Source organism: Corapipo altera, unplaced genomic scaffold, assembly GCF_003945725.1.
Source record: "Corapipo altera isolate COAL_440 unplaced genomic scaffold, ASM394572v1 70, whole genome shotgun sequence".
Taxonomy (NCBI): Eukaryota; Metazoa; Chordata; class Aves; order Passeriformes; family Pipridae; genus Corapipo; species Corapipo altera.
In genome coordinates this window covers 3,138,668-3,163,991 of record NW_020884911.1, presented here as the reverse complement: position 1 = coordinate 3,163,991, position 25,324 = coordinate 3,138,668, and the positions used below count along the sequence as shown (strand labels likewise).

General features: G+C 48.1%; 1 protein-coding gene across 6 annotated transcripts in view; it reads left to right on the top strand.

Annotated features, from left to right (window-relative positions):
• The window catches only part of BCL11A (BCL11A, BAF complex component), a 130,165-nt gene that overhangs the window by 58,898 nt on the left and 45,943 nt on the right, over positions 1 to 25,324 (top strand). For all 6 annotated transcript variants that reach the window (XM_027653834.1, XM_027653830.1, XM_027653832.1 and 3 more), the window contains one exon: positions 4,724 to 5,053. In XM_027653834.1, the coding sequence (XP_027509635.1) occupies positions 4,724 to 5,053 (330 nt within the window). The remainder of the gene's footprint in view (positions 1 to 4,723; positions 5,054 to 25,324) is intronic.

Genomic DNA, 25,324 nt, shown 5'->3' with positions numbered 1-25,324 from the left:
AAAAAAAAAAAAAAAAAGTGGAAGTGGATTTTGATTGGGAAAAATCTCGTGTCTGAATGTTTACAAGCACCGCGTGTGCGGGGAGCCTCCTGCCAACAAACACAGGCGAGAGCGAGCCCGGGCTGAGCACACACACACGCGCGCACACACACGCACACACACACTCGCACCCTCACACCCGCGAACGGCCCTTTCTCGCCGCCGCATTTCAACCCCAAACCAAATCCGCTCTCCCCGGGAGAGAAAAAACAAACCCCGAGCCCCGCCACCCCGTTCGCAACAAAAACTCTCCGGCTCCCTCCGTCCCTCCCTCCAGCCGCCACCACACACAGCAGGGCTAGATGCAAGATAAGCGGGAGCGCTCTTTGCACAACAAAAGGCAACTCGAGCTGGAAAGGTTTGGGGCGAGGGGGGTGGGAAGGAAGGGAGAGGAAAAAAAAATCCCCTTTTCCTCGGGGTGAGCCGGGGGGAAGGGGAAATGCTGCATGGTTCTCCTCGCTCCTTTTCCCCTTCTTCTTTTATTTTTCTTTATTTCTTCCTTTCCTTTCCCCCATTGCTCCCGGCGGGTTTTGTTCCCTCCCAGGGATGGCAGAAAACCCAGGGCCGCTTCTTCCTGCCAACCGTCCCTGGCTCCCTCAGCCTTTCGCAAAACCCCCCAAACTTTCCGCCGCGATTTCTCTCCCCCACGGCCGCCCAAACATTCCAGCCAGGTTCGCACATGGAGCGAAGCAGCGCTGGCTTTTTGCAGGCGGGCAGGGCCGACCGGAGGCTCTGCCTGCCCCAAGTTTGCCCTAAAACCCGGGGGGGGTGTCTCGGGGGCTCAGCCCCTCTCCTCCTCCCCCCGCCTTCGGTCGTTTTTCCCCGCTACTTTTCGGGGCGCTTTTTTATTTTGGCTGCCTGGCCGGGCTCGGGGTGCAGCATCACTGGGTTACGAGGGTGCGCCCCCCCATCCCCCTCGAAATGGGGTACGGGGGGTGCTTTCCCCGGTCGGCCCTAGGAGTGCGGGGAACGGGGGGATCGCGGCGGGACCCCGGGACCGGAGGAGGGGGTGGAGGGGCTCCCACTCGCCCCCCGGGGCAGCGGCGACGGGCGGGATCCCCGCGGCTGCTCCACGCCGAGGCACCCGCGGGCCAGCGCGGAGTTCCCGCACGTGCGGGGCGGTAGCGGCGGCCGGGACGGGCCCGGGGGGGGGGGGGGGGGGGCGGCGGCGGGGCCGGGGCCGGGGCGGCGGAGGCGGCGGGCGGGCTCCGTGCCCGATTCGGTCGCTAGGAGGCACAGCGAGATCAAACAACCGGGCAGCCCCGCGAACTTGAACCTGGCCGGCTCCGCCGCTGCCTCCCGGCCGGCGGGAGGGGGAGGGCGCCCAGCTCCCTCCCCTCCACCCCCCCCACGCCCCCCCTCCTTCTCCTTCTTTGTTCTTAATTTTGCGCGGAGTTTGCTTGCTCCGGGAGGCAGCGGGGGATGCTCGCCTTCCCCCTCCCCGGGTTTCCCCTGCCTCCCCCCCTAACGTGTTGGCGATTCCCATTGTACCCCCAAGTCTTTTCCTTGCACCGCACGATCCCAGGACACAAACTTGGGATTAAACAACCCCTCTCCATCCTTCCCACGGTACGGTGCGGGGAAATGCCCCGACAGCGCACCCGCGTTATTGCCCCGCGGGCATTTCCCCGCACCGTACCGTGGCATCTCCCCCTCCCATCCCCATCACCCCCAGTACCTCCTTTCTCCCGACACTCCAAAAGCCATCCCGCTTTTGCCGGTGCGGTTGTTTTGGTGACTGGGAACTGGGGGAAGAAGGGGGGAGTAGGAGGGCGAAGGGGGAAAGCTGAAAAGACATGTTGGTGGAAGGGCAATTTGCATGAAAAATAGAGACGGATGATTAGGGACCCAGGCAGGGAATTTTGATTGCCCCAGAATTAAAAGATGGATCCTGCATATCGGAGGCAAGACCAGGTGAATTGTATTCCGGTGTTTTCTTTGTAATCCCGGTATTTTGTATTTTGTTTTAAAAGTAGCAGTCATAATAAAAAGCATATTTTTTGTCGGCTCTGCCTCCATCAGGAGCCAAATGTTTTGCAGCGAACACGGTGCCAGCCGTATTTCATACATTAGTATATAATTCTTGTTAATTAGCAATAATTTACGTTAAGAGCATAGAAAATGTTGAGGTTACAGATTTTATATCTGTACATTTGATCATCTTGTTATTTTCAAGAACTTTGCCTCCTATAAAATTAATTAGGTGAAATGTGGAGGTGTAATCAGCAACCTCTGAATTACCACTTCATTTCCTGGTTTTGATTGTAAATCAGCCCAGTCCGTACAGACTTTTAGCAAAGTCTATTTTTGCTCAGCGCTACTTTTAACTGTCTGGTGTTGAAGCAGCGGGTTACCTTCCTCTGCTAAATAATAGTGACAGCGTCAGAAAGGAATCAGGCCGCGGGAAAACATTATAATTGAGTAATGATTATGCAGAGCTCCTCGCTAAGCCAGTTCTGAGGGGAATACGGGTGGTTTTGTGTCTTCTGCTGCGGAGGGTCGCTGAGCTCGAACTTAGATTCGCAAAATACCTTTGTCTGCGGCGTGCAGCGAGCTACTGGTGGAATTAGTCCTGCAATAATTTACTCCCTCTCGGTCCGAACGCAAGGAACGGCTGGGGAGGGAAAACAGCCATGCCCCGGCAATCCCGCAGAAACACCCTGCTCCTCTCCCGGCTTCCCGAGGAGTGTGAGACGCACTCACGTTGTTGCCTCTTGCTCTTGTCGGTCTGTAAGTTTAGGAGAAAACCCCAGCGATTAAGACATTGTTTTTATTAATGCGAATGTAACCTTCATATTCCTGTGGTTGACCTTACGTTAAATTAGAAGTAGTACTAGAGGCAAGAAATGATGGACTGGATCCCTGTGTCCTAGTTGGAGCTGAGGTACGGCGAGGTAGTGTGCTCTTTCAATATTATTTTACGCAGCACAACTGGGAGCTACTCCAGATCTTCCTCCTCAATATTCAGCCTAGGTAGGGTTGAAATAAATTTAACCTGAGTTCACTGGATTTTTGCACTTTATCAAAATCAGTTCCAATATTGTGCAGTCAAATTAAAATCTATTTTTTGATTCTCTGTGGCTTTAAGTTCATTAAATGTGAAATTGGCAGCCAGCTAAAGAAGGTCAGGCTGATTAACTGTTTAGGAGTTGTATTCTGTCTCTCTTGCATTACCTGGCAGTGTTTTGAGGTGGGCTGTATTTGTAGTACCCTCTCCCCCTGCTCACTGCTGTTAGCGTGCGTGTTGGTATTGCGCAGGCAGAGGAACACCAACACGCTGCTGGTATTTATTTTTTTTTACCTCATGAAAGGCAATAGTGGTGGAGACTGCACAGAGATTGCCAAGGTATTTCTCTGCAAATTTAACCTAAAAAAAAAAAAAAAAGCCAACAGAAAAGAGAGCCGAGTCTGCCTCGTTAGAGCATCCACTGACGATTCTGTGAGCAGAAATAGCCTCATAATGAAGCTTTTTGGAGCTCATTCAGAAAATTTGTCAACTTTGACAACATTAGCCAAGGTATTTTGAGTTTAAAGAAGGCGCTTCTCACTGTTGCGAGGAAATGTGGCAGTTGCTTGGCCAGGCTGATTTTTAGATGCTGAGGGCCACCAGTGCTAACACGCTCAAGATAATTTAGGCATTCCCTTATTTCAGGATTAAAAAGCACAAAATGACTGATTGCCTTGTTTCCTTAAGTACTAAAAAATATCCCATCCATTTAATATCTCTGGGTGGACTCGGTGGTGAATTTGCTATTTATTTGAATCCTGAGGAGTAGCTGAAAAGTGAGAGGTGCCTCCCCCCCCGCCCCGCAGGCATTTCTGCTGCACTTGCTTTTTATCATTTTGGTTTCTGCCATGTATTTGTCTATCTATTTATTTATTTATTTGCCTCATCCCCTCCCTCCCCCACGAATAACTACTGCCTTTAGATTTTTTTTTTCTTTGAATTGGAAGCCGCAAACAGGCCGACAGGGACAGTGACACAAATCCATACGTATGTGTGTGCACGTGTGTTCTGAGGGCTCTGTGTGCCCTGGGTGTCGGTGCCCGGGTGTGTGTGGCCATGCGGGCTGGCTCTCCCTCTCTTTTCTTTTCCACACATACACACGCTTCCTGCACGGCCTGGACAGGGAATATGCAATATCTGTGTATATTCAAACACCTTTTGTCTACGCTGTATTTCGGGCTTCTGAATTTCAGAAAGTGGGTCTGGCTCGTGGAAGATACACACCCATGTGGTGTGAGAGAGTGTGTGTGTGCAGTGCTTTTAGCCTTGGATTCATATACATAAATAATGCATCCAGCAATAAAACACCGTATTCGTAGTAGCACGAGAGTTTCGCAGTTATTCCTGCCTGTTCGTTCAGTTTTAGCACCCAACGGTTCGGCGAGTCAGAAATTTGCCCTCGTGTAGGAACACGGGGACAGTTGCGGTGCTCGCTCTCCCGAGTTCTGCATGCTACAGCTGCTTCTGCCAAACCTCTTCCCCGTAACTGATGAATCCATCTCCTCGCTGCCGTGCTGACAGCCGTGTTGCATGGCTTTAGCTGGGGGGGGAGCAGGCGGACATGGAGAGAGGGGTGTAATATTCATGGAGAGGGGGCTCGGCGCGTTCCTCCCCCCTCTGCGCCCGGTGCCTTTCCCGAGAGCTCTAATGATTCTCCTTTTGTTTCTCAAACTGCAGCCGAACCTCTTGAAGCCATTCTCACTGATGACGAACCTGAACATGGCACATTGGGAGCTCCAGAAGGGGACCACGACCTCCTCACTTGTGGCCAGTGTCAGATGAACTTTCCGTTGGGGGACATTCTTATTTTTATTGAGCACAAACGGAAACAATGCAATGGCAGTCTCTGCCTAGAGAAGGCTGTGGATAAGCCACCTTCACCCTCACCAAGTGAGCTGAAAAAAGCATCCAATCCTGTGGAGGTTGGCATCCAGGTTACGCCAGAGGATGACGATTGTTTATCAACGTCATCTAGAGGAATTTGCCCTAAACAGGAACATATAGCAGGTAAATTAAAGCAAGGAGAAGTGTTTGCGAGTTTTATTTCCGTTTCAGTTGCAAACGTAGCGTGTTGGCAGTTGTGAACTGCTGTGTCTGTCTGTGTTCTGCTCGCCGTGACGGGCCCGTGGTGTGTTCAGTACCTTCCCTGCCTTGGGTTGGTGGTGAGTGGTATTTCCTAGTGCCTGCGCAGCGGCAGGAGCAACAGGCACATGCCGTGCCAGCCGGTGTTTCCAGCGGTATTGTTTGAGGCCGCTCTCGTGATTTGCCTGTATTGTAGCCACCGTCTCCCGGTGTCTCTCCTGCCGTAGCGCTGCGGGAGGAGGTTTCAGAGCACGATACAGCAAGGAGCTTTCAAGTCTTTGGCAAAGTCAGGGGTGAAAGAGTTAACCGAGCATCAGCCAGCCTTGGTTCCATATTGGCTGTCAGCGTATGGACTGTAATTAAACACAGCCCCATGGCAAAGTGACACCACCGACCTTGACTTTAAGATGCCATTTTCGACTGGCCAGGCCAGAGTAGAGAGGGCAGTTGCTGAAGCGCACAGACATGCTTATTCGGAAAGTTTAAGGGCATGTTGGAAATTTCAAAAGGTTGGTTTGACAGGAAAGGCTGCTCTCTGCAGCCTGCCTCCTCAGCCAAATGATAAATGCTTCGCTGTGCTCTCTCTTGTCTCTGATGTGGTTTTGACAGATGTATCTTGATTTTGTTTGCGGTTTACACAACCACATGTCAGCCGTACAAATGTCCAAGGCAGAGTTCTGTTTTGTGCAACAAACAATATGAAATGTGATTTTTAAAAAAAAAATAGGGTGAATAATACCGTTTCATAGCGCTTTTTTTTTTTTTTTTAAAGAAAGGAGGGCCATTCGCTGTGCAGATATTTTCACAAATGAGGTCAAAAAAATAGAGTGTACCATGTGAAAGAAAATCCCAGAGCCCTGGGAGTGTAACAAGGCACGCTCTGCTTTTAAAACCCTGCTAGTAAACAAAAGTACTACCCATTTGTAGCGAGCGTTGCAAATCACTTCAAACCGCACCAATACTGCTGGTTGAAAAAGGCGAGACCGCAGTGTATCAACACCAACAAATGCCTGAACCAGTTTCAAACTCCCCTCCAGCGGTGTTTGGGATGTAGCACTGCCGGTACCTCTCTTCTGGGAGCCCACAGGGCCGCTCGGGGTTGTCGGAGGCGCAGTACATCATCACATGATGTGCTGGAGCTTGTCTTGGGCTTGCTTTGGCCACAGAGTTAAACCATAATAGGGCAGTAGGCTCCGGGAGGTTCAGTGGGATGCTCCCGCAGCCTCCCTGGCTTATCCAAACCGGCCGTCAAATCGTGCTGGAGAGCTGGAGTTTTAGAGGTTTTGTGGTGGCAGCAGATAAGTGTTGGGGGGTGTGTGTGTCTGTCTGTGCACGTGTCTGTGTGCAAAGCCGTGTGCGTGCACACGCGTACGGCGTGTGGGCGAGTCCGTACTGTTTCTGCAGAGTAATAGGTATTTCTTTGAAACGTGAATATCTGTACATTTAAGAGGAAACAGAGGCTCAGCTACTGCTAAGCTACACTTTGAGTGAGACTTAAAAACCCCAACGATTCCCCATATTGCGCTTCCCAGGCGTGGATGTTGAAGGTGGGGTTTTTTTCCCAGAGTGGTAGAGGGCAGTGCCCATTTCCATGTGCTGCCTGTGATCTGACGGGGAACGAGCAGAAGCGCAGGGCATGATTAATGAAGCAAGAGCCTGGCGGAAGGGATTTGTAGTCTTCCGAGCTCTGGAGCCATCCTAAATCACCAAATATGGAGGAGTGGCGGTGTGATGTAACGCTGTATTTACGTACGGCGCCGCTCTGCTGAAAAGACAAAACACAGCGTCTGTCAAGCAAGAATTAAAACATACTGTCCTCCCCGTGGTCCCAGATAGGTCCTTGGGCTGGAGGGATGGACACACTGGGGAGTTCTGCGTGAGGGGAACTTCCTCCACTAGGGGTTTTGCGCCGGCGTTCGGTTGGCGCGGGAGACTCAGCGAACCAAGTCTCGTTTTGCGTGGTGCGGGTGACGCGAAGCGAGAGGGATTGGGGCTCATGTGCTTTTAGGGGGCTGTTAATTCCGAAAGGGCCGTGGTTTTAACTGACTGTAAATGGTTTGGTGAGCAGAGGCAGTGGGTGAGGAGAGGTGCACATTGGCAGGGACCTGATCCTGCTCGCTCTTACTTGTTGGGATCACCTTTGCTCTGTGGGCGGGCCTGGCTGGGAGCAGGCTCAGTGCTGTGCAGGAGGGTCCGTGGTGATGAGTAGAGACCAAATTGCAGTTGTCAGGGCTCTCCTGCCCCAGGTTTTTCGTGTGGTGGTGCCCAGCTGTGCTCGTGGAGACGAGGTCCAAGAGTGCAGGTCCTCTGCACCTTCTTGGCTGGGCCAGAACCAAAGGGACACTTCGTTGTTCCCGTTGGTTGGAAACGCAGCCTGGCTATGGGAAGGGGAGAAGATGCATCAGGAGTTATGGGGTCTTGCACTATCCCTATGCTTTGTGTTTTCATCTCCCCTTTCACCTGGATGAGTTCAGATCTCTTGTGTCGTGAAGAAGTGTGGTGATAGCTGGAGTGACCCGTTGCTTGTAGCCAGTAGTTTGTGGGGTCTGGCAGTAAAATTACCAAAGAGGGTCTTTGAACCTGAGCTGTGGAGTTCAGGCTTCTGGAAGGCCCCTGCAGTGAACCTCAGGCTATTCCAATTCTCCTATTTTATATCTGATTTTTATGCAAGAATGCAAAAAGCTAAAGATATGAGTGTGTAATTAAAAAGTACAAAAAAGACACAGGCTGCCTATAGAAAAACACACAGAAGTTGGGGGAAGTGATTCTTTCTGGTAAGAAACCAGAAGGTACGTATTTTGTAGCACTGTAAAAATGTTCCCAATTAGTTGTGAGGCTGAAAGACGAGTTCCAGGTTAGCCCTGGATACAGAGGTGGGTGAGCTCTGGGTGTGGTATGTGCTCTGCCTGCAGTTTTGTAGTCAGTAACTTGGGGTGTTACAGTAAAATATCATCTTAAGATAAGTAATGGTTAAGGATCTGCAGACGAGGAAGGAAGGCAGCGAATCATCCAAATGCAGGGAGAAATGATGTCTGTTTTAAGCGTCGCTAGGCTGCTCTTTATCCTCGCCGTTTTCCAGAGGCAGGGATGAGTACAGGAGCTTATATGTGTGTGTGTGCAACCTGTGCAGGAGCCGTGAGATCCGTATGGGTGCAGGCATGTGTAGGTACCTGGCTCTTCCATGTGGGTGTCTGCCTGCCCACAGCTCTGCCTTGCTGTAAAAATTTTGAGTGATGCTGATCCAGCGCTGGAGCTGAAACGCCATAAATTTAACCGAAAATTAATAGGATATGTTGTGTGGGTCCAACGAGGCAGCTTTCATCAATATGTATGTCAAAGCCTCACCACCAGATACCGGCAGCCCGTGATTTGCAGTGAGGGCGACGGCGGGGCTTTAGTTATCCGCTCTCGTATTTTACAATAGGGGGAAATATTAACTGAAGTATCTGGAGATCAGTGAATGTAAAATTGCTGTTCACTTATTGAAAAGGCTGGAGAAATATTTATCGTCCGCCCGTGTCAGGTTTTTAGCGGTTTGTTTGTTGAATGTATAAATCCGAGGGAATTAATGAAAGGTTGGGGTTTGGGTGAGGAAGGATCTTAAATGTTACTTGGATGCAGTTGGAGGAACACTTTGGAGTGCTGCTGTGTATTCCCCTGTATAATGCCGAGTGTGTATCCGTGGATGCTGTATTTACTGTACAAAGAGGGGAGGAGGAGGAGGGGAGGTCATTTTTTTCTGCTCGAATCCTATATTCTCAAGCTGCTCGTGGCATTCAAATAAAACACGTGGGGAAAATCGTGTAAGAAAACCCTCTGTCTGCAGCAACCGGGGGAAGGTGGATATTATTTGGTACTAAATTTCAGACCGAGTATATTTGATTATTACAGTTCTCAGGAGATAATGTCTTTGAGCAGAAATTTTCTTGGGCTGTTATTAGTAGTTGCCATTATAATTCTGTAGGTTTTAAATGGTGATTCCTTATTTTGTTTTGTTCTGGAGACAAAAAAAAATAAATATTACTGACTGCGTTGAATAGTTATCATTGCATCTGGACAATGAGATGAAAGCTTAAAGATAGAGAGGGAGAAAGAATGGGGAATATGGGCATATTTTGGAGTCAGATTCTCTCTGCTTTCCCCATACAAAGAAACAGAGGGCACAGGCTGGGTAAAATATGGCAAGCAGGAAAAATAGTGAGGGTGCTGCCCAAAGGCTCCCGCTCCCGAGATTTGGAGCGCTGCGTACAAGCTGTATTTGTAAATAAGACAGAGAAAGGTTGTGAACCGGCAGCTTGGCTGTTTTGTCAAAGTACAATGTCAGAGAAACTCTTTCTAAGACAAATTGTAAATAGAAGTGTCATGATGATTGCATGATTGAGCTCTAGAAGTGTCTTGCAATTGTTGGCATTGTCAGAAGACTTTTGAAAGCTTAATTAAAGGCGGTGGCCTGTGCGGCTGTGAAATTTACTTCTCGGGGGGGAAAAATGTAAAAAAACGTAGGGGATCAAAAAGTTGCTCTAATGCTGCTCGCGTGGGGATGCAGAGAAGAGTCAATAGTTTCCCTGCTTTCCCCATTCCCTTTTATAAATAGCGTTTTTTGAAGAAGCGAACACGTGACACCAATATCATCCTTTGTACGAGGTAAAGATTGTGTTAGTTTTCCTATTCCCTGCTGTTCCAGACAGTTAATGTAAAAATGGCTCTTTATTGGAAACACAAATATGAGTTCACTCGCAGCACAGAAGCAGGGTAGAAAGTTTCCCTCTGCCTCGGTGAGAACCTTGCAGGGGAGCAGCAGAGTGTTGTGGTGCCCTGAATATTTCTGGTTTGATTTTGGTGTTTTTGTTTGTTTGTTTTTTGTTGTGGGTTTTTTTTTTTTTTATTGTTTCTGTTTCTTGCAAATCAGATGTTCTGGTGGTCTAGAGGATGAGAAATATATTTTGTGCGTGTGGGACAGTGAACTGTGGAGCTCTCCACGGGCAGAAGCGTCGCTGCATCCAGAGAGCTCGTGGTTTAAGAGGCAGCCCGGCGCATGTTGAGCTTCACATGGATCTTGGAAGGTGCACGTTGGCATCACGTGCCGAGAGCGTTGAAAATCACGCGCGTAATAAACGCGAGGCCCTGCGCAGCGAGTCCCAACAGCCAGCGCTGGGCGATGGAAACTGAGGCAGGGAGCAAATTAAACACCTTCTAATTAGCCCGGTGGGAGAAACGAAGTCTTCCCTAAACATTCCCATAATTTGGTAATGCCTCTTTTAAAGAGGAGGAGGCCTATTGGCATCGCCCCGTTTTGTATATGCAGCCCTCGGCCCACGAGCTCTTTCTTATTTCATTCAAATAATAGGGGAGGCTGAAGAGGCTTGCGAGGCACCGTCGGGCAATGGGAGCTCGGCCTCCAGTTGTTTGCCTGCACGCATCCTCATTACGGGAATCTTTTTGGACAGAATTCCCTTCAAGCTTCGGTCTGTTTTTATATCCAGTAGGACCAGCTTTGTGCAATAAAAGGCGTTTAGCATCAAGCTTGGACATGGCCTGGCACGTTGCCACTTGTGTGTTTTTGTTTTGTGGTGGGTTTTTTTTTTGTGTGTTTTTTTTTGTTTTTTTTTTTTTTTAGCTAATCGCTGAGGATCTCTCGTTACCTTGTTGTGATTTTGTTGGGGTCGTGATGCTGCCACGGGTGTCGTGAGTCCAAGGAGGTTGTCTTTTCCCACTGGCAGGAGGCTGAACGCAGCTTCTGTCCGGGAGCGCTCGATTTTATGTGTCAGCTACTGGGATATTGCACGAGTTCGTAAAATACACCGAGCCTATATATTTTAATACATTAAGACATATATATGTATTTTCATATAGTAGCATGGCCCTAAAATTAACCATTGGTTGCTTGTTTGTGTCCCCCCCCGGGGGCTAATGAACATATTTTATCTCACTTTGTGCAGAGACTCCTGGTAATGTCAGGCATAGCAGGTTTGGGCCCACAGTGGCTGGTATCAGTACATGGATTGCTGTGATTTGTGACACACTTTTAAAAATAACAGGCACATCAATGGACCCACAAATCCCCCAAGCTGTTGAGGTGATCTGATAGTGAATTTCCATGAAACACAGTTTGCTCTTTAGGGCCCTCATCTTGGGTGCACTTTGCTCCTCCAGAGCTGGACCAAACTCTTGCAGGAGCTGGACCAGTGACTACAAACCCCCATGGATGGGCAGACCCAAGTGCTCACAGTATTCAAACCCTCCTGTGTTAATGCCAAACCCGTTTTAAAGCCCATAAACATCCTCCCCATCTTTCTAATCAGGTTTAGTATGCAACGCATCCCGCCCGGGGTTCAGCCAGTTTGTTTTCCAACCTTTATTGGCCAGCTGCACTCGCTGTGCATCTTTAAAATATTTCAGTGAGGTTTTTTTTTTGCTCTTCTTCCATGAGGGCTGGTAACTTGGTGGCTCATTCTTCATTCGGAGGTGGCATTGCCTGGGGTTGGCAAGGGAAAGGGTTGCGGTGTGGGGTGTGGTGAGGTCAGCCCCGATCCCAGCAGGGAATTTGTGTTCTTCATTTGCCTTTACAATCGGAGCACAGCTACTGTACCTTGGAGCAGCTCTCAGGTGTGAGCTCAGATGGGCGCATGTAAATGTCCTGTCAGATGCAACACAGGAATATTAATGTTTCCTCAGCACCATGCTATAATAAAGCTGTACACAGCCAGCTTAATATGCAGCCGGGCTGGGGAATTGTATAAAACTTAGATGGCCTGGTGTGAATGACAGCAGTGGAAAAAATATTCAGTATGCCACAGTTTGCATTCTTGTTTGCCTTTGATCTAAACCAAAATGAAAACATCCACTTCTTTCCCTCCTCGTTTCACATAGGTGTCCTTCCTCTGCAAAACTGGTTAGTAAGTAAGGAAAGAAAACAAAAGTGCGGTGCAGAATTATTTGAGGCACATCAATGCCAGCCCACTGGGGATGTAATTTTTTCAAGTATTAGCAAACATTTATTTTTTATACTTGGGATCGTTTGCTTTGCTTTTCACTCTTTTTTTAGCGTCTAGGTCTGGTTGAAACAAAGAAAACAAGAGTCACCACAAACAGGGGCTGGAGCCTCCTTTGCCCCCCCAGCTGCAGGCACAGCCCAGGCTGTACATGCCCCTCTCAGAGATTTCATTTGCATCTTCTTGTGTGTTCAAATCTTCAGCTCCATCCAAAGGTGTCTGTTTTTCAGCGTGGCTGTGTTCTAGGATTTTTAATAATGTGCTCATTTAACTGAATCAACAGCTGTCAGGAGCGGTTGTAGTAAATCCACAAAATGCACAAAGAAAAATACGTACGTTTCCTGAAACAAAACACTTGAAACAAATTGGCTGCCAAAAAAAGCTGCTGAATTCTGGGTTTGCAGACAGTGCACCAAAGTGTTTCTTCTCTCCGCTCTCCCCGGAGACCTCTCCCCGCTCGCCTGCTGCAATTCTGCTGGAACTTTTTACCTGAGCAGGTTGCTGTTAAAAAAAAAAAAAATCCCCAAACCCCACTGCTTCCCCCTGTTCGATGGGTATGGAGCTCAGATTTTTGCGTTTTGCGCTTAACAGCCAAAACACCCAAGAGTGGGGCAAGAGGCAAAAGCCAAATAGCTACGTTGCTGACAAGGCAGGGAGGCTCGATATCCCTGTGAAACAGCTGTCGGGAGAAGCAGTGCTTCCACTCTACCCTTCCAGGTAGGCGTTGTCAGGTTGTCAGGGTGCTGCTGAGGTCTGAAGCAGCTCCGGAGGGTGCGGGATCCGCACCGGAGCCGATGCTCTGGTGGAGGGAGACCCTTGGGGAGCTTTGGTCAGTCCAAACCAAGGGCTTTCTGCTTCCATCCTCCTGCTGCTTTGCCTGAACGCTGAACAGTTACACCTACAATTTGATCTTAGCTGCAGATAGAAAAACCTCTGCCTAAATAAACAATGGAATTACTGCTGAACAACAAAGGCTCAAAGAAGAGCCCTGCCTTTAGTGGTGTTATTATTGTTGTTGTGGATAATATTATTATTGTTATTATTACTGCTATTACTACAACTAGTACCTTTTTAAAATGACTACACAGTTTCCTCATTCCTCTAGGAAGTAAGGAGTTTAATTTTGCATTCATTGCTTGCTTAGTTGACTTAGCAGGTAGGGAAGTAAAAAAATGCAAAAATAAAAATGTGTTGTTTTCCCTTTCCCCAAAATTCACAGCAATTAATTTGTCACCCGGAATTGCTTTGCTTCAGCATCACAGCTGGATATTTTTTATTTTTTTTTTTTGGACATTGAATGAATCATCTGGGTTTCGTTGCATTTTAGCTACTGAGTTTATTCTTTGTGGAGTGAGAGAATAGATCAGCAAAACTGTCGTGCTTCAGCCGGGGCATCTCCAGTGAACGGAGCGTTTACTGTGCGAGGGTGGCCGGGGGCTTTTCCCTGTGTTTCTCTCTTATTGATGCTGATTTTCACGTTTAGGAAATAGTTGTTGTGCAAAGGGAAACAGTAGTTGGGGAGCCTTGTTCTCTTTGAGGAGCTGGAACACAGTGGGATGCATTTGGAAAAAGAGATAGAGGCTGTATTATTTTGTAATAAACTATAAACTGTCCTGTGTTAAATTTGTGTTACGTTAGAAAAAATCAATAAGGAAAAATTAAATTCTGATAAAGATACTCTTGGATCTTTGAAAACAACTGCTGTCCTTTTAACTAAAACATTTGAGGAGCTTCAAAGAGTATGTATTTCTTCTGATCTTAGAGCTGTGTGACTGGTAGCAGGGAAAAAAAAATCTTATTCTACATACAAGTGGATTGCTTAACAAGTCAGCACAGACACATACTTGTTTGTACCATAGAGATAAAAATTCCTGTATAAAAATAATTCAGTTGCTGACAGCAGGCATTGTGCTGGGGCTGCCTCTTTTGTGTTGGCCGGGGGTCAGGGACCACGGCTCCCACTTTCTGCCGGGGGGAGGCTGTCACAATCGCTTGCTGGAGCCTGGAAATAAGTTAATTGCTTTATTTTAAGGAATACTCAGAGCCCAGTGGTGTGTTTTTTATGTCTCGGGAAGCAGCGAAAGAAAGCAGGGGGAAAAATGTCCTAATGGGGGAGATGTCTTGAAGGCAGTTTGGGAGACGTGGCCTTCAACAGCTCGGTGACCCGGCAGTAGTTTCTAAACTTTTGGCTTTAATCTAATCGCAGTTTATGCTGTCACATCCCACAGTGGCCCTCCCTGAACTCTCCTCGTGTGAAGTAACATTAGTGTTGGGGGAATCTGTGAAAACTGGGGACTTGTGGCCGATCCAGATGTTTGCTGTTGTTGCTGTCGCACGGGCCCTTTTTGTCCAATAAATGTTAAAATATTAAAAAAACAAGGCATTAGCACAGCTCTGGGCATCCTCTTTTTAGCTCTGCAGGAGTGTGCAGGTAGGATAAGCCACGAGGTTGGGGAAGCCTGGTGAGAAATTGTATGGAGGTTCATTCATCCTTCAAAGTTGGGGTGCTGAGGAGGCGGTCGCAGCCTTCCCTCCCCAGCCTCCTCCCGCCCCTGGGATCGCTGGAAAAGCGGCCTCCCCTCCTCTGTACCCTTTGGAAGGTGCAGGCAGGATCAGGCCCTGCTGGGGGCCGGCTGAGATCAGAGCCAAGTTTGGGAGCGGCCGCTGGCGCTGAGCGGTGGCCCCGCAAACTCCTCGGTGTCGGCGGCCACGGCTCCGCTCCCCGGGAGCAGAGCGACTTTCTCGGTGGCATGTTCCGGTGCGGAGAGCTTTTCATCCCTCCTTTTTGAACGCAGCGAGTCCCTAAAATTAATGCTGCTGCACTTTGATGAAAATAATGTTTTTATAATACGTTTGCTGTTTACACGGAAGATGTGACTTGAGGGGAAAAAGGCTTTTTTGGAGGGTGGTGGAAATCTTGTTAATCTGCTCTCGGAGAGCGGCACACAATACTGCCTATGAGCAAGTCTGTGCTGCTTTTGATAAATTACCATGTTTAGAGATAGGTTTGGCTCTTAAGGGCTTAGTTTTCTGAACAAAGTCCATAACAATGTTTTCTGCCTCTGTTTGTCTCCAGCCCCTTTGGCTTGACTCGGAGCCCTGTGTTTAGTTGAAGCTCCGTCTGGAAGATATAACAATTTTGCATTAAAAAAATAAGGAAATCACAGGAAGAAAAACCCTTTTGCTTTTTGGATGAATCTTACTGATAATTTGCTAAAGCTCATTTGAATTTTAAGCACTTCTTTAATCTTCAAAGGCTAAATTGCTTTATGAATATGCATGGTGTGGGCAGACTTTAGTTCATTACCTAGTTGTAAATTCTAATGACCATTAGGTCCTTGCAGTAATTGCGAATTGTTTTGCATTTTTGATTGGCCTATTAACATGTGCATTCGGCACACATCAGGCCAGCCTGTCAGGCTGCTGAAGGAGAAAAAAAAGGTGAAAATTGTTTTATAGCACCAAGATTCTTAGATTTTCAATCTTGGAAAATTGATGATGTAAAAAAATTAAAGCGGTGTTTTTTCTTCTCAAGATTGAAAGTTCACCAAGAGATTTGACATATTTAATTTACATGATGACTTTGCACTCCTTCATTAATGCAATTTGCATATGAAGCTGTTGTTAATCACTTTTGATCATGTTTTGTGTATTAGCTGCCTCAGTGGCTCTTCTCCCTCAGATGCTCCAGTAGAAAGCAGCAAAATGATGCATCTTCTTGCCAAGTTTCCTTTAGTGAATTGAGGAATTAGGAGTCTAACCTTGAGTAATTAAATATGTTCTATCAGTTCTCTTTTAATGTTAAGTACACTTGGTTGGAAGTGTAGAAGGAAATTGTTCCCATTTGGGGGAGACATTCCTTTAAAAAATAATTCTACGTGCACAGATAGAGAAGAATTTTTTTCCATGATCTGGAGATGCCAGGGCAGAAGGGAGAGGTGATGGCAGGGCAGGATATGGTAGTGCCTGGATCCTTCTGTGCATGACCAGCCTTGAAGACACGCACACCCCGGGCCTGATCCTGTGCTCTGTGTGTGTGTGTGTGCAAAGCTGCTGGTGGTTTTGGGGTGGTGGTTCTGCGTTTGGGGGACGCTTGTGCCGGGGAGGGAGCGCCCTGTTCGTAGGAGCAAGTTGTGCTGTGGGTGCTGCTCCTCTTCCAGTCGAGTCTTCCAGTTGCCTCATCGCAAGGAAGGGTCTTCTTCTCCTGCCTGCCCAGGCAAGGCATTAATTGTCCAACCCTCCTTGTGAACTGGGAGGGGAAACTGGGAGCAGCCTGGCTGGAAGCCTTCCCAGCTCTTGTAACCTGCCCGGGCATCCCATGCCAGGCCAGTGCCGGAGGCTGTCCACCACTCCTCCTGCCTGGATGGGGCTTGGCCTGTGGGTCCCTGTCCTGGGAGCACCATGACTCCTGGCTGTGGGATTGGGCTCTTGCCTTTGCCTCAGCCCTTCAGTTGTCCGTCTTTGGTAATTGATGCTCAGCTTTGGTTTGAGAGTTTATCACTGGGTAAGAAGATGAATCGCGAGGGTGAAACTGATACCCTGATTAAAGGAACTGCTTAATGAAAGAAAATAAACAGAGAGGGAAAATGACCATTCTGGAAGGGACAGAAGTATAATTTTAACCTCGGTGGAGACCTACTGCTGCCCTTCCATGACTTCCACCCATACCACGCTAAAAGCGTGGTTCAGTTCAAAGTTGTTAATATTCAGCTGGGAAACAGTATCCAGAACACAAATAAATTATTAAGTGCATGAACTTTTTCGGCAGTAAGATGAACTGATGGGGTCCATCTGTGAGATCCAGGGGCTTTTTATTTGTGTGTGTCGAACGATTCTGCCCTCTCCGACTTCATAGCCTTTGGTCCCTGGCCAAGTGCATGCATAATTGATTCCACACGCGCTATCATTTTCTTGATGTAATTGCTTTAGTAAGATATGATGAAATCTAATGGATAATTTACTGTATGAAAACGACAAAAAAAGTAAATGTTCGTGTTTTGCGCCGGGTGCGGAGAGTGCCCAGGTGACCAGCACGGGGGAGGGAAAACCCACGTGTCCCATCTCCCACGAGCAAAGATGGAGGTGGATCTCTGGAGAAGTTCAGAGCAAACTCTCTGTGATTAGCTGGAGTTTTAGGACGCAGGTGAAAGCGAAACGCCGGTGTTTGGAAACTTTGTTTTTTCTTGAGCGATGACTTACTTGCTTTTCTAATTGCCAGAATGTGAACTCAGAAAAAAGTTCTCTGCAGAAGGCAAGGGGGAGTATTTTTAGAAATCAGTGTGTCCTGGACTTGCTGCCCTGCGCTGCAGAAGGTCCTGACATTGGTGCCTTGCCTGGCAAAAAGGTCTTTATTCTGGCTGCTTAAATAATGCACCAAATTAAATTCAAGGCATCAGTTGGGCCGGATATATTTTTAGAGAGTTCAGAAGAGTATAAATATCAAATCCACATATAATTCCATCCACATCCAAAGGAAAATATTCCACTTCAAAATTTGACATCACATTGGTCTTTAAGAAATGATTTGTTAATCTCATTTCCTTTCCCCCCTTGCTTCCCAGTCCTGGAATATTGTGTATTCCTTTCCGTAATTTTTTTAAAATAGCTGTTTGAGGTAACATAGACACAAAAACATTTTCTCATTCACTTCCCCCCCCATGATGTTTTCAATGTACTAAAAGAGGAAAAAATATCCAAGGCAAACCCACATAACTGTAGCAAAACTGTTTCTGAGCAAGTCATAATAATGAACAACACATGATCTGAAATGTGATCAGCAAACATACACTTATGCCAAGGAATTTTTGCCATTCACATACCAAGGTTCTGTAAATCAGTAAACCGCGGCAGAGGAGCCCCCGGCAGGGCGAGGGGAGGAGCAGGAGCAGGAGCAGGAGCAGGAGCAGGATGGGCTGCCCAGCAGAACTGTCTTGTTCACAGAGCAGGGAATGGGAACAAGTTTTCTCTCTTCCACCTTCCTCCTCTCCGTCTCAGTCCATGCAAGCAAGGGAAAGTGCAGCCTGAGTTATCCTCAAAAGCAGAAGCAGACAAATAAGTAGCAAAGGAATGAAATTTCATTGCAATGTGTTTTATGGGATTTTTTTTTTTCGCCTTCCCCCACCTCCCTGTCTTACACAGAACCAAAATGTAAATTACTTTCTGGTCCTAATTGGATTTAATTATTTCTTTAGGAGAGGATGGGTGGGAGGGGGTGGGAATGGCACACAGCTGTCCTAACAAAACAAAGGAGCCAGAAAAACCTCACTTTCCCCCATGTTGGCTAATAAACAGTGCAGAGGATCTTAGTGCTGGCAAGCAAATGGAGCGCTGTGTGGACCTGGGGAAGGGGTAAGAGCTGCTGGCAGCCGGGAGCATTAGGAAAAGGCCAGGCTGGCCGCTAATAAGTGCCCTTAAGTGGTGATTTGTGGTTTCCTATTAATTGCTGTAACTGCCCTGTTTTTTAGAGCACCCTTCCCTTAACCTAAATCGTGTTGCCCAGACGCTTTGGCCTTGCTGTGAGACCCAACCTCAACACTGGGCTGCGAATCTCGAATCTCGCTGTCGCCGCTCACCTGGCAAGCACCAACCTCCCTGTGGCACTGATGGGAGGGGGGACAGGGCGTGGATTTGGGTCCCCTGCACTTGGTGGGGTGTTCCCTGTGGGAGGGGGCTGGCTGTGCCCCCTGGCTGGGGTACCTGGGTGACAGCAGTGGGGTCCAGGTGAGCTGATGCTGCTTCGTAGACGTTGCGCTCGCGGATCTCCAAGCGCTTTACAAGCTTTAATGAATGTGACCACTAACGTGATTTATAGTGCGATTCATTATTGGTATTGGAGGGACTGTATTCTTATTTTGTCATTTGCTGTTAAAATTAATACACTCCATGCTGGCTATAAAAGTGTATTTGCATTTAATTGCAAGTCAGAATGAATTAGTGGATATGATTTAAACCCGAACTCACTCCTTAAGAAGAAATCTTCAGTGGGGAAGGAAAAGTCACGCTCGGTGCTGGATTTCTTTGGTGGACACAGGGATGGAGTCAGGAGTCAGGGAGAGGAGGGGGGCAGGCAGGGGCTCGGCTCCTTTTTTTTTTTTTTTTTTTTTAATTCTTGAGGTTGCTTTCAGCAAAAAATGCCTTTGCCAGGAGGGGCTTAGGCAAAGTGGTCAAGCACATCTGCTCCTGGGAAGGTAGGGAAGAAAAGAGGTTACTAGTAATAGGGCAGCAGCACAAAGGGAAAATTGTACACTGGAAGCATTAGTCTCCTCGGCGGTGGTGTGGCCAGACTGGTTTAGCAGACAGGATGATAGATTGCTTTGTCAAGGGTCCCAGGGTGTGCCCTGAACTTGAAGCACTTTGTTTATCTTGAATAGAAAGGGAAAAGCACAGACATAATCGATGTCTAGTTTTTTAGGAGGGAGGAAGAGGTAGAGGAGGGAGAGGGGGGTAGTGGCGGGGGGGGAGGCCCTGGCTGTGGCTCTCCATTAACAGATGAACTTGGCTGAAGTCCAGAGTTTGATGAGAGAGTGTCACAGCCCCAGAGCCGGCCAGCCTTTTCAATAATTTTCTTTTTTTTTTTTTAATACCTGCTGACTGTACATCAAATGCTCCCAGGTCTTTTGGCTAAGGGCAAGAAGAGGGAGAGAGGGGGGAAAAAAGACACAGCTCCATTTTTTCCCTCTGAACCAGTTGAGACCAGTCCCTTGGCCACGCACGCAGGTTCTATCATCTTTCCTGGCTCGCTGCTGGGGAAAAAAGAGTTGTCGCCGTGCCAGTAACCTGAGGGCCCAGGACAAAAAAAAAAAAAAGGGGGTTGGTGTTCTGAGAGGCAAACTAAACTGGAGAGTGTGAGAGCAGGAGGGGCGTGCGTGTGTCTGGGAGATTTCAGAGATAGAGGAGTTAAACTTGGGGGGTGAAAAGCATCTGTAAGGCAATGCCTGCCTGGCTGGGGAGGGCAAACCCCAGGGACGGACCCAGCACAGAGCCACAGCCTGTGAGGGACAGCAGCTTTATATGGTGGCTCCCACCCATTTAAATGACCTTATTAGAAACAACATCAAATTGATCCCCTAGTGCAGACCTGTGCTTGGTGTGAAGGTGGCTGCGCTTCCAGCCTTTACACGACTGTCACAGAACGTTGCTGGGCTGTGCATGACATCGAGGTGCTTTCTTGCAAAGCTGTTGTGAGGATGAAGGCAAAATCTGAGATCTTTCCTGGGTTACCATTTCTCTTACTTAAAGTTCCTTGCTTTGCAAGAGGTGGATGTAGTAGGGAGGTAGTAAATGAGGCTGCAGGGATGCTACCTGGGAGGTCACCGGATCCGAGCTTTCCCAGGGAACCTGGCTGGGAGTGTAGGTGGCCCCAACGCGCCCGTGACTCGGCAACACAGTGTGAATTCACAGTGTTTTAGGGGTTTTTTGTTGTTGTTGTTTCTGATTATGCTGTTTCTGACAGTTGTTCAGCTACTTACCAGTCTTGGCAGGAGGCTGAGCCTGTAACATCCTGACATTTTTGCTTTTTAACAGGCCGGTCTCATCGTGCTGGAACAAACAGCAGCTTAACTGCGTTTCACTGTAGCTGATTTGAATAATGTGTACTCTGGTCAAACAAGAGACTCCTCAAAGGAGGATCTCGATGCCTTGTTTCCCATCACGCTGACGGGCGGTGGATTTCAAAATGCGTGGAAAGGGCATAGCTGGGAAAACACAGGCTCCCCCCCGCTGCAAAGGGCAGCATTTGCAGAGGTGTTGAGGGTAGGTCGGAACAGGTGGGGTCAGCTGCCTGTCCTGTGTCCCTTCGGTGCATTCCCAGCATCATGCCTTGCTGGGAATGACGAGGTTTGCTTGGCGCTTGAGGCTCTGTCTCACATGGCTGCCCCTCCTGGAAAGGGAGCAGCAAGCTTAGGAATGGCCTCTGGTGAAAGCTTTGCCTGGCCACCTCACTCCATGTGGGGCTTCCAGGTCTGCAGGTCCTCGCTTTTGAGGAGGCTGGAAATGTCACATGCCACGGTTTGAAAATCCCAGCCTTGTCTCCTTCTCCTTTGCATCCTTAGCTAGAAGCTGGTGATGTGCAGCACACTGAGCTCTGCTCTGTGGGAGGAAAGTACAAAGGCTGGGAAGAGGCTGTGGGATACAGCTCCACGAGGGCCGGGTGCCAGGGCTCTGGGTCTGGAAATCTCCCTCCTGAAGCTGGTTCTCTTCCCTTGCTCTCCACGTTGCGTGTCACACTGTAACTGGTTCGATTGCAGGCTTCCCAGCGACTTGGCACCCCGGAATTTTTTTCCCAGGCATTTGCCTACGCACGTGTGCGGCTCCCGGTGTGTAATGCCTGCACAGGACTCCCTCTTATCTGCTGATCGAGGTGTTTACAGCATCCATTACCAAGGACCTGAGTGCCTTGGAGATGTTAATGAATACACCCTGTACACCCTGGCAGTGCTGGGGCGAGATAGGCAACCCCTGTTGGACAGCAGGGCACAGGTGGGGTGACCCGCCCCAGGTAGGGCAGGAGAGCTGTGGCAGAGTGGGACGAGAGCCCGGTGCCGTCCCAGCCACACTGCCCTTCCTCCCTGCTGGTGGCTGGGCAAAGCTGGGAAGAGAAGCAAAGGTGTGGTCTCATCTCCAAACCGACCTGCTCTTTACCAAGACCTTTCTTTGGTAAGGAGTCCCCCTCGCTTTCTTTGGCCGCCTCACCCCTCGCCCCGTGGAGGTGCAGACTCTTGGTCTGGGGGCGCACGTGCAATGCCACGTCCCTGCGGGGAGATTCATCTGTGCGTGTTTGGGGTGAGGGGGGGGGCAGCAGGCTTTCCAGGGGCTCCCTGCATTTGGGGTAAACGGTGCTGGGAACAAAGATAGGTTGTACTTCCAGGAGACAAGGCGGTGACCTTGGGGTCAAGTACCTGTGTCTGGAGAGCCCGCGATAAATATTGTACAGTGGGAACAATGGGGCTGTAACGGAGCTGCGAGCGGAAAGGCTCCGGCCTCTCAGCCGGCTTGGCTGAGAGGCTACCGGGGCAGCTGGGTAGTATTTCTACTTCAAACTGATTGAAACGTCGACTAAAAATCAATGTGGTTGACTAGTGATAATTTACAGTTTTCCTGGTGCTAAGTAGCCCGCGCGGAAGGATGCGCTCGCCGCGCCGGGATGAGCCGAGTGGTCCGGGCGCGGCGCTGAATCAGATGCATTATAGGTCAGCTCTTTATTTGTTTCATCACGACTTTTACACAGTTGTCGTGTAATTTATGGCTACTTTCACGTTGTCAAACATTTTCATTGCGGCTTCTTCTTAACGCACTCCTGACACAAACACGGCCGCTTTAAAGACACTGTATTGTTTCATAATCTGAGAGGAGGACTGTAAAACATCAAATTACACTATCTTCAGGCTAATCTAAATGCACTACAGATTGAAATCAGAGCTCATTTGTCCCTGATGCAAATTATTAAGTTCTAATTATAAATATCCATTTAATTACCCCATACATTTTTATTCTGCAGACCTTCTCAGCAATTCTGTCTGAGATACTGTAGATGTATAGGAAAAAATCTGCAGTAATTAATGTGCATTTCCTAAATAATAAAGAACAAACATGAGCCACTTTGTTCATGGATGACATATCCGCACACACATTTTTAGCTATCCATGTCACAGCGTCAGACGCTGAATGCTAATTCAAAAATAAATGGAAAAGACAAAAATTAAAAGTTTGGGGGTTTATTTCCCTCCTCCCCCCGCCTGTTGTGGAAATTGCTGGGTCTTTCAGCACCTTGTGCCCTCCTGTGAGAGGGATGAAGGTGGCTCCAGGGAGCAGAACATCATGTCCCTGGCTTCTGTCTCGTGGAGATGCTGCTCCTGAAACCCCCTTGTACTGGAAGCCCCACAAAGCCAGATGCATCTTGCAGTAAAAAAAAAAAAGAGGGAGCAGCTTTTTGCCATGCCAGCCTCCCCAACTTTTTGGTTTTGTGCCCAACAGCAGCTGAGCAGGTTACAAAAGCTCCTCTTGGGCGCAGCAGTAGGAGATGCTTGAAGTCCTCTCCCTGCTTCTGTGCTCATGCAAAACCTGAGGGCAGGGACAGGTGTAGAGGAAAGTGTCTGCTGGGCAGATCCTGCTCCAAGTTACCCTGGGGGTAAATCCCAAGTGGTTCCCCTGCAGCCAGGAGAGTCACTTGGTAGGCACAGCGGTGTAAATAAACCCCATTAAGGTTATTTATGTTCAGATTAACGGAGAGCCTCATCTACCAGCCACTGAAGTCTAGGAAAAACTTGGGGAAGGTGGCAGGCGTCGAGTTAGGATACCAGTGATGCCTGTCAAAAATCACCAGAGGAATGTGTGTGTGTGTGTGTAGCCATGTACATATATGGGGTAAAGTCTGACTTCATGGCAGTTAATGTGAGCATTGCCACAGGCTTCATTGCACTCCCTCTTTATACTCATATTTGCATCTGCTTTCTGGGTGATAGAGGAGGCTTTCTGGAAGGGATGCTTGTGTGCTATCAGTAATTATAAACAGAAATTAGCTTTGAATTTTCTCAGACATATATTCCACTAAAGCTCCATTCATTTAATCAGTTAAGAAGATGAGGGGCTGCAGCAGTGTCCTTAATTCCCGAGTAACTTTGTCCTTATTTATTATAATCGTTTTATCTCAAACTTTGTCCTAGAGTCACAGGGCACTAGGAAGAAAATCATAAAAGTGTTGGTAGAAGCTTAAGGACCTTTATATAAAGAAACCAAACAAAACCCAAGCCTGATTTCTGAAATAGAAGAATAATTACCTTGGCTTTTCTAGTGGCAATATATTTTTTGGAAAGATCAGCCTCTCTTTTGTTTTTGGTTTTTTTTTTTTTCTCCCTTTTTTTTCCTGAATCACAATTACTGTACTGCTTTGAAACAAGGTTTTTATTGTGATTCCTCTGTTAAACGTGGTTTTTATTGTGATTCCTCTGCAGCACAGTTGCTGTACAGATAACACTGCTTGAGATTTTGCATCCTGTCATATCTTTTATGCAGAAACTTAAACTGCAGCCTAACCTGGCAGTGGAATGGTGAGCAAGCCACGCCGCAGGCTTGTGAGTGCTTTAATTCCCACACGATTTGCTTTCACCTGAGCAGCACAGTGTGTCTCTCTGCTCATGTTGTTATTGTCTGGAGTAAAAAGTAAACTATGTATGCCACCATCCACTAGTAGCTTTCCACAGCTTAGTAGTATTTGTCAATTATTATTATTATACTCTCTCAATGCATCGGTCGTTATATTGCTGATGTCTGGGGGGGGTGCTCCGGCTGGGACAGGCTGGGCTCGCTAATGGGGTCACTGGTGTCAGGGTGTGATGTATGGATTATGTTTACTGTGGCATGTTTTGTTTGTGAGCCAGGCTGTGGGAGTGGGGCAGATGACAGATGAAGATACCTCACTGTTTCACACTTGTTCCTGTGGTCCCAGGTCTCAGGCATAATCAAGAGCCTCTTGTGATGGAGGGGTATTCACATGCCTGTAGTGGACTTAAAGCTTTAGGTCTGTGACTGAGCTTGGAGGTGTGATAGTCCGGTGCTTTGGTATTTTTGGTTAGAACTGTTATGTGACCTGGATAAACACTTGGAATTTGCTGTGAAAACCAATTGCAAGTGAACCACCCAGTGAAATAATTTGCCTGGCTGAAAGGTTGGTTCTATTTTTCATCCTAGGGCCTCCAAGTGTCAGCTGGGTAGTCTTCGTCACCAAAACACAAACAGCCAAATAGAATCATAGACTCATAGAGTGGTTTGGGTTGGAAGGGACCTTAAAACTCTGCTTCCAATCCCCTGCCTTTGGCAGGATTATCTTCCACTAGACCAGGTTGCTCAAAGCCCCATCCAGCCTGGCTGTGAACACTTCCAGGGATGGTGTGTGCTGTCAGGGACCTCAGTGATGAATGTCTTCAGAGGCACCCTTACCCTCCAGGATTCAAGTAAAGCATTAATTCTCTTAAAAAATCAAGTTTGCTGTAGTGCCTTTACACCTGGAGCAGGTGGGCTGCAGAGGTGGGAGTCAGGGCATGGCAAGGATGGCCTTTACCCTTGGGGTGTCTGGCTTGTCACCGTGACAGACATATCCTTGAAGCTTCTCACTGGTCTCTCCCGTAGGTCTCACCTTTCCCTTTTTTCCCCTTCTTTGCGTCCGCCTAAATGGACAACTGTGGTCTGTTCGCGGGTTCTTCTTACTTAT